Source organism: Cryptomeria japonica, chromosome 6 (genome assembly GCF_030272615.1).
Source record: "Cryptomeria japonica chromosome 6, Sugi_1.0, whole genome shotgun sequence".
Taxonomy (NCBI): Eukaryota; Viridiplantae; Streptophyta; class Pinopsida; order Cupressales; family Cupressaceae; genus Cryptomeria; species Cryptomeria japonica.
The window spans coordinates 530,687,669-530,697,039 of NC_081410.1; the positions used below are offsets into that span (position 1 = coordinate 530,687,669).

At 40.9% G+C, this 9,371-nt stretch overlaps 1 protein-coding gene across 2 annotated transcripts in view; it reads right to left on the minus strand.

Moving 5' to 3' along the window:
• The window catches only part of LOC131067989 (uncharacterized), a 47,598-nt gene extending 40,042 nt beyond the window's left edge, over positions 1-7,556 (minus strand). Inside the window, exon 1 of one of the 2 annotated variants that reach the window (XM_058003173.1) lies at positions 3,503-7,555. In XM_058003173.1, coding sequence (XP_057859156.1) covers positions 3,503-7,045 — 3,543 coding nt within the window. In that variant the 5' untranslated portion in view covers positions 7,046-7,555. Of the gene's footprint in view, positions 1-3,502 lie in introns of both variants that reach the window. The other variant, XM_059207468.1, reaches the window with a different exon arrangement.
• Positions 7,557-9,371: the final 1,815 nt, after the last annotated feature.

A 9,371-nucleotide genomic window follows, 5' to 3' on the forward strand; every position in this document is an offset into this window, starting at 1 on the left:
ACATATATGTATATATGTATGCATATATGTATATGTAGATGGATATGCATATACATATATATGCATATATATGTATATGTATATGTATATGTATATGTATATATATATATATATATATGCATACACATGTATATCATGTATATATGTACATATACATGTATATGTATATACACATATACATTTATATACATATTCATGTATATGTGTGTATATATATATATGTGTGTGTATATACTGTGTATATATATATTGGTGTGTGTATATATATACACACACAAGTATACATATATACACACGGAGGCTTATCACGGAGCATCTTTCATGGAGAATCGGTAATGGAAGGAAAGCAAGTTTTTGGTGGGACTCCTGGAATGGAGATGTGGCCATCTCAGAACTCATTGTAGATAAGGAGTGGATTCGGTCGGTTGAACAGTCTATAGGAAGGTCAGTAGCAGATTACATGGATCCTACAGTCAAGCGTAATCAACAAGTCCTTTGGAAGAAGGTTGGGTCATGGAATAAGGATAACCAAGCTTTGTTGGAAGAAATTCTTAGTAGCAGAAAATTAATCTTGTCTGATGATGATGACTCATTGATATGGAGTGCAGCCAAGTCAGGTGAATACAAGGCAAATTTGGGATATGCTTCTCAGAGAATTGGTTGATGTGAATTGGCCATCATTACTCTGTTGGAACAAAAAGGATTCTTCCAAAAGCAAGTGCGTTTCTTTTGATCGCTCTCCATGGGAGAATTTTAACTGGGGACAGATTGAGGACCATTGGTATCTCGGGTCCAAGCATATGCATTTTATGTAAAAAGGAAGAGGAATCAGCAGAACATCTGCTATATTGGTGTCCGATTGCTTCAGCATGTTGGGTGTGGCTGATGGACATGCTTCAATGGCAATCAGTCGGGAATCGAAATCTGAAAGACTTCCTTCTCTCATGGCCAATTCATGGTACAAATTCGAAATGGGGTGACCTTTGGATTATAAGGCCATCTATGGTAGTGTGGCACTTATGGAAAGAAAGAAATAGAAGGATTTTTAATGAGGAGCTTAGTTTGGGGGACATCATTTACAGACTGAAAATGGGTATTGTGGAGGTGGTTTTGGTTAAGTTCAAAGCAAAGAAGGTTAAGATGTTTTCAGCCTAGGACACAGACATGGAGAAGATATGGGAGTTGAAGGACGAATTAGGCTACACTATTGCTGACAGAAGGAACAGACGGAATGAGGTTATTTGGGAACCGCCCCCAGATGGTTGGTCTAAGCTGAACTTTGACGGAGCTAGTAGAGGGAACCCAGGGAAAGCTGGGGGACAATTATAAGAAACGAAGCAGGTGTTATGAAATATGCCATCTAAAGAACCCTTCGGGACAGCCTCTAACAATGAGGCAGAATTGAAAGCTCTAGAAGCAGGTTTGAAACTGTGTGGACAAGGGGATTTCAAAAGTGATCATTGAAGGGGATTCGCAGGTGATTATAAATGGGATAAGTCGGTTAAGTTTATCAATTGGAGGCTAGCCTCCTGGATGCCACGAATTACAGAATTGTTGAATAATTTGACAACATTCAAAATTCAGCATACACTTCGAGAAGGGAATAAGTCAGCAGACTGGTTGGCGAATGCAGGCATTGATGATGGAGAAATGAAAACAATTATTGAGGGAGATTATATCCATAACACATTCAAGGAAATTCTTGAGATAGACAGATCAAGAAACAATCGTACAGGAATAGGGTAGTGGATCCATGTAACAGAGGACATATGGAGGCGTGGTCGATATCGGTTGCCCAGGTTTAGCACTTCCCGAAGAAACCTCACGGGTTGGTCAAAATCAGATTTGAAGTTCATCAAGATTTCTACAAAAAAGGACGAGAGGAAAGCTATTTTAGATGGACTTGCTCAGAACGTATGAGCGTGGATGAATAAGCCTGCTAATGATTTGAAAGATCATGTCAGGGGTCTGTTCATGTGCAGAGGAGTACTGAGTGACCAGGATGGTAGAAGAATTCCCCAGAATAATCTAGAATACACTCATGCCTTTTATCCAAGCCGATCCCCCCTATTGTTCATAGCAGAAAATCATACAAGGTGCAGAAGGTCCCAGGTAGGCTTTCGAGTTGTTTCTTCAGTCAACAGAATGGTTAACCATTTTGGAGTGGCCTGCAAGTGTCGAGATGAGACTACCTGGGTTCAATGCAGAAGACTCTTTAATTCTGATGAAAGAACTTTTATTGCCATTTAGAGTGTGGTCGAAACAACTCTGGTAACAGGGGTTCATCTCTGCGATGGTCAAGTGTATGAGACCGTTGTATGCCCGTTGGTCGATATCTTAGACACAAAGGAGGTTTGTATTCAGAGGATAGTCGGCTTCATATGTGCAGGTGATGGACGAGATGTGGCAAATGCTATTCTGGATCTAGAGGATGACTAATGGATTAGTTTCTTGAAATTTTACTTTAACCCAGACAATTTTTTATCCTCTAACTCTGAAGAGGACACAGAGTCTGAGGAGGCCGAGTCTGAGGACAAGGAGTCTGAGCAGGCAAAGGCAGAAAAACAGAGGAAAAGGAATGTCATAGAGTAAGTCTGGTAGATTTATAGGGTGGGAATTCTTAACAGCAACTTGGATCCTTTCCAAAGATTGTTAGAGTCTGAAGATAACTGGCTTTCGAAATTTTCAGCGGAGACAGTGTTGGACTTTGGAAATAACCTGGCTATTATTCTAAAATATATATAGGGTGGAATGTTCTTTTGTAAATGGGTGTTAATCATATGGGCTTATGTTTTTGCAATGGGCTTGTGTGTTTGCATTGGTAGTTTTTAAGGGTGATGATAGGAGTATCAGTGAGTGTATTAGATGTGAATAGGTAGTGTCAGTGTGGTTTAGATAGTGGGTAGGGAGGATTGAGGGGCTGGAGTTTGCTTTGTAATTCACAGTCCGGAAGTATTTGATGACCATGTAATAAGGCTTTTTATCAATATAGGGAGCTATCCCCATAAAGATAGTGCTTGCCATATATATATATATATATATATATTCATTCTAACTTCATCCAGTATAACATATATAAAGTTAGCATATATATATAATTGCATTGTGCCAGTTGCCAATTTTTAAACTTGATACTCAACTTTTTCTCTGCGTCCCAATGCAAGCCCTAGGAACACGTATTCTATTGATAAATCATCTTAAAATAAAGGAAGTGCAAACAAACTATCAGTTTAAAGACGCTTATGTTGTAAGCCAAAATCAAGTAATGAAAGTGATAATAAAATTAAAATATGACAGTCTACGCAGTTCTCTGGTATGGTACAGAACAAGATACAATTATGACAGAAATTCGTATAAAATGTGCATCTTTGAAAGCAATTACCACAATATATACAGTACTACTAAAAATTGAAATATAGCAAGGAAAAACTGAGAACAAGAATAAGCTGAAATTTTTTCATGGCACCAAAAATTTATAATTAACATAGAAGTGAGAAAATACCAATCCAGCAAATCCAGCACCATGATGATTTGGAGCTGGTGGATACTGGTAACCGAGTGCAGATGGCTTCATATCTGGAAATGATCGCATGCTTGTTGGAAGTGAATGTGTTCCTGTAATATCTAAAGAGAAATTGGCAGAAGCAGCTGACTTAGGAGGAGAAACTGGAGGAGGAGGAGGAGGAGGAGGTGGTGGTGGTGGAGCATGGGAAGGGGATGATGGGGGTGATGGAGGGAGTGGTGGAGGTGGAAGTGGAAATGGAGGTACAGGAGGGCAAACAGCATAAGCTTGTGGTTGTTGGTTGAGGCTCTGACCTTTTGGCATTGTTGGTGGTATTTGTATGACAGGAGGCATTCCACCCCCATCAGGCCTCAAGACATAACTGCCATGCATATTAGCATGAGATATCTCAGGGCCTCTCGCTGTGAAAACATATTGTGACTTCAGCTCAGCATGTTCAACTTGAGGCTGTTGCTGATGTCCATTAAGGTGCCAATGCCTCTCAGGCTGCTGTGGAAATTGTGGAGGGTGCTGAATTGAAGTACTAGTTTTCTGATTAAACTGTTGGTGATTTGAATCCTTGACTTCAAATTGATACCTTTGTCCAGATTCCTGATCACCTTCTGGCTGCAGCTGGTATCCCCACTCAGACGGATTTTGTTTCTCATTTATTGGCTGGTTAGATGGAAGATGATGCTGGTCGTGGGACTGAATATGCTGCTGGAACTGCTGTCGTGGCAATTGCAATGGATCATGTTGCTGGAGATTCAATTGATTCTGCTGATTAAGGGACAAATTCTGAGGTTCTTGATTAGGCATTAACTGTGTCTCCTGTTGCTCGGAATGATGCGACCTCTGATCAGATTGATGTGGCCTCTGATGTTGCTCGTGAAGCCTCAAATTGTGTTCCTGAACTATATGATGAGATGGAGGATGCTGAAAATGGTCATAATTATGGACTGGAGCTGAAAGATAATTATTTTTCTTTGAGCTCAAATCTAACTGAGAGTTTGAATGCTGCAATGTCTCGGACCACTGATGATGTGCCCGAAAATTGCTCTGATGTATCCTGTCCCCATATGCTTTTGACGCTGACTCCCCTGCCCTTGTATCATGCTCAATTTGATCTTGAATGATGTTTGACTCGCTAAGATGGGTAGTTGGCAAGTGCTGCACTTGATTGTATGCAGATTGACCTAGACTAGATGTCTTAGCAACCTGTCTTTGTATCTCAATTTGATTTTGACTAAAATCCTGATAACGTTGCTGTCGAGCTTGGGAAAGGACATTTCTTCCTTCGATAGATCCAGATGTTTCTTCTTGGAAGTGAGCTGGTTGCAAGTGCGCTTGATTGTGTATTTTTTGCTGCTGTTGATGCACAAAGTCCATATGAAGCTCTTCAATTGTCTTCAATGACTCTTCTCGTTGCCATTCCCTCGCCGGTTGATGTCTTAGTTCACTGAACTTATGAATGGCACTTCCTACAGAAACATGATGTTCTTCAAACCTTCCTATTTTGCTGGAATCAGGTCGGTGAACTCTATCTACCTCAGTGAGAACAGGAGCTTCTGTTGATTTTTGCATGGGCATCTGAGAACCGTCTCTGGTAACGTGAAACATTTCTCTATTTTCATGAGATCCAAATTTGTCATTGGCTGGAACTGAATACATGTCATTTGGCTTGATGTGCCAAAAGTTTCCAGATTCATCAGACTGACCTTGCAATAAATCCCTCTGTGAACCACGTAAATGTAACGGCACGTCCCTACTCTGGTTCCTTGGCTCCACAAATATACCGCCATTGAAGGTATCATGTGATGGATTAAGTGAATATGCTCTATCCAATGCATTACCATTATAAGAGCCTTCACCTTTGCTTGGTTGAAATTTCTGGATAAAATCTTTTGCCTCGGATGCACTTTGTGGAGGCATGACATTATTCTTGTTTCCCCTCCCAGGTAAGGATAACTCAAACCCATGTCTGCCCTCTTGTGAAAGTGATTTATCATTGAACAGTAATTCAGATTTAAAAGGATCATCATTCTTACTATCTGTGGAATCCTCAAGAAGTCCATGTTCGATGAGCAATTCCTCCTCACGTGACACAACTCGTTGTCTCTTATTGGAATCACCTACCTTTATTTGTTCAAATCCGAAAGCACCACTTCGCTCTCCAGAATTATGATTCAACAACTGCTTACCCTGTTCACATTCAGAAGAAACTGTATAGTGAAAGCTTTCCTTTCCCAAAATCCTTGTATCAGTCTCCTCCATGTTAGTTCCAAAAAAACCACCAACTCTTCGATCATGCACATCATCCCCTCCATCTATCCTGGTCCTCTTCCGTGCTCCCTGTGGAAGTTCTACCTGCCCAGCTTGAAAATCCCTATACCCATCATACCTCTGCATGCCTATGTCATCATCCCTATTCATTGGCCGTGCAATATGTTCTGCAAATTCCACAGTTCCATTTGCTTTTGAAAAAGAAGTGTCTGTTCCTTGAAGCACTCCCTGTGTAGGCTCAAATCCTTCAAAGCGTGCCGATGATTGATGCCATCCTTGTGCAGGCTCAAATCCTTCAAATCGAGCTAAAGATTGATGTCTTCCCTGTCCAGGTTCAAATCCTTCATAATGAATAGATGACTGATGCCCTCCCTGCATGGCCTCAAATCCTTTAAAACGAGCCACTGATTGATGCCCTTCCTGTGCAGCCTCTGATCCTTCAAAAAAAGATGATGGTTGATGCCCTCCCCTTATTGCTCCTGGAAAAACATCATATTCCCTGCCATTATTGTGATGCCTACTCGATACTCCATGTGAACCTCTATAAGAATTGTAATCACCTAGTTCAGCCTGTCCATCGCCTCGCATTCGTAACTCATGCACTTCTCCTATCCCATCATACTTACCACTATGTATTTCGGGCCTCATTAAATTTGTAGGAAGTAACTCTGGAGGGCGTCTATCAGCAACCCCTTGGCCTTGAACACCAAACCTATCCATTTGCTGAGCCAAACCCTTCCTCTGCTGTTCCATCAACCAAATCTCTCTCTCCCTTTCTCTCTGCCGCTCTCTTTCTCTCTCTTCTTCGACAAGCCAATTCTTCCCTGCATCAATCCCGGAGCGCCCCATGTGACCTCCAGCCATAGGCTCAAACCTATCAAGCCCGTGTAGGGGAAACCTTAGCCCTGCCATTAGGTCACCATGATGCATAGAACCATGGGAAACTCGCAAACTAGGCTGCTGATGCTGCTCAAATAAACTCTCATGCCTACCATTTACCGGTGAACCTAAATGCCCTAAAACATTATTATTCCAGGAAGGCACAGGGGGCCGAGTGAATGGATGCCCGAGGGAGCCAGCCATAGGCTGTAAATGATTTGTGGGAGTTATGGGCAGGGGGGGCGGTCCCCGCCCATGAGCATACGGAGGAAAACCAGTCTGACCAATTGCAGGATGGTCTCTGCTACAGAAAGGAAAATGCGAACGGCTGCAGCTCGGGCAGATCATTCCGAGGCCAACAGCGTTCCAGGAAGCTGGCATTTTCTAGGGTTTTTGGATAAACTTTTCAAGTGTTTGTTTCTACATTTCTAGGCATAAAAAGAACAAAAACTAAGTCTTTGTGGAAGGGTGCATCATTTCATCGCTTCTTCGATTCCCAGTAAGATACAAACAGAGTTTTCCATTTTTCCTTTATTTTTTTGGCTTCTCCAGGGTTTACGGGCATCTGAATATGCAACTGCTAGATTGTATTTTTGCTCCAGAAGTCGCTGGTCCGATCCTGAGAAAAAAATAGATTGATTCGATGGTTTAAAGACGAAAAATTTGTAAACTAAATGATTTGACACCTGAAATTTAACCCGCTGCCATTGCTTCCGATGATGCTCCCACAATCTCGATTGGCGGTGGAAGTGAAAACTTCCTCGCTGTCAAAATCAAAGGCTTTGGTTTTTCGAAATCATATGTATCCATATATGCATGTTCTTTACTGGTGGAATTAATTATATTTGAGGGTTGAGCGTTTCTGGTTTGGGAAATGGTGTATGCAGACATCAAAAGGGAGTTAGATTTATAATGTAAGTAGCACTAGTACTAAAAAAACGAGAGGGGCCAGAAGTGTAATAGTTACGTAAAATATACTTTAAATAATATTTTGATGCTTTTATATCAATTTATTTAGAAATTAATTAAGAGAGGATTATGTTTAAAAATAGAGTGAATATTGAACAATTCATGGCAGACCAAAGCGATAAGTCTGCGTTCAGGAAACATGAGGGTTTCCTCTACAGAGGTGGTGCAGGGTCCAGATGGCCTCTGAGCAGGAACTTCAACAATGGTTGGAATAACGGTTTTTGAAAGAAAAACGGCCAAAATAGATGGACATGGAAGGCTTCAGTGACCTCAAAAGGATGGAAGCGTGTTGGTGATGGTGGTGTCAACTAATCAAGGGCACGCAAATCTGGTGATTTTGGTGGTTATCAGGACCTTTACTCAAGCCCGAAGGTGGATTTTCAAACAGTCCAAGAGAATTTTTGGCAACCAAAACCCTTTTCTGAAGCAGCAAAGGTTTTAGAGGTAAACCCTAACGCAAAATACATTAGGGTCCTTTCTTTAGAAATAGTAAATGAAGAATGGAGGGAGTCGATTCGTTTTTTATCTAATAAAGCTCTTTTTGTTAAATGGGGAGGAGCATGGCCAGCCTTTTCTAAGTTTAGGGACTAGTGTAATAAAAACTAGGGAGAAGGGATGGATCTCAAAACCCTAGGAAACGGCTTCTATCAAGTTGTTTGCCCAACAGTTCAAGATCAAGACTGGATTATAGAGAATGGGTTATTTTTTCTGGAAGGGAAAGGGCTCACCATTTTAACCTGGAAACCCAACTTCAACCCCTATGAGGATTTGGTCGACAATGTCCTCAATTTGATTAAACTACCTAGACTTCCTCAGGAATATAAGGATCTAGATACCCTAAAACAAATAGGTAGCAAACTGGGTGAGTTTGTTATGGCAGAGGAATCTACAAATTCCTCTGATTTTAGTATGGTTTCTAGGTTGTGTATTAATTGGCAACCGATCCACAATCTCCCTGACACCATAGAGATCAAAACAGGTTCGGGATTTTGGAAGCAAAAAATACTTCTGGAGGAAGAGATGGAATTTTGTTCCAAATGTATAACCAAAATTCATCCTCTAGGTTCCTGTAAAAAAGATGAAAAAGGCAAAATAGTGATGCAGAATCAACTAGTGGAGGAAATCATTAGGTTGTCAAAAGGTAACATTTGGGAACAACACTGGAATGAAAAGGACTAGGCGATTTAGTCTTCTTCCAAGTGTAGAAATGACTCGGGAAATTTTTTCAAAAAGATTATGATTTTTGAGTCTCAGAAAGGTGTTATAGGTAATTTTTTGTTAAAGATTCAAACTCTTGTTGCTTAACCAAAGGTGATTCCATGAGGCTGGATGATGAGGTGGACTTTTTTATGAATAGATCTGTTTATGCAATAACTCCTCAGGGAAGGAGTGAGAAGGTAGCTTTTTTGGGTCTAGAGGAGGTCAGCTTAGAGGGTAGGGGAAATCTTCAAAGGGAGATCATTGTAGATCAAGAAGCAAAAAATATCCCTACAATCTCGAAGTTTATGGTTTTTGGAAAGGGTGTCTCCCTTATGGCGGGCAAGGATGAACCCCTGACAACATTGGTGATACCTGTAGAGGACCTTCCAGTCATGACTCAAAAGGAGATCCCTATGCTCCCAGACCCAGAAAAGATAAAGATCTTTTCAGAAATGCAGATTGACAATCCTGATTCAAAATTGGAGGAACCTATTTTTAAGGACATTCAAATATCCCTGATAAGAAATTTGGAAAGTTA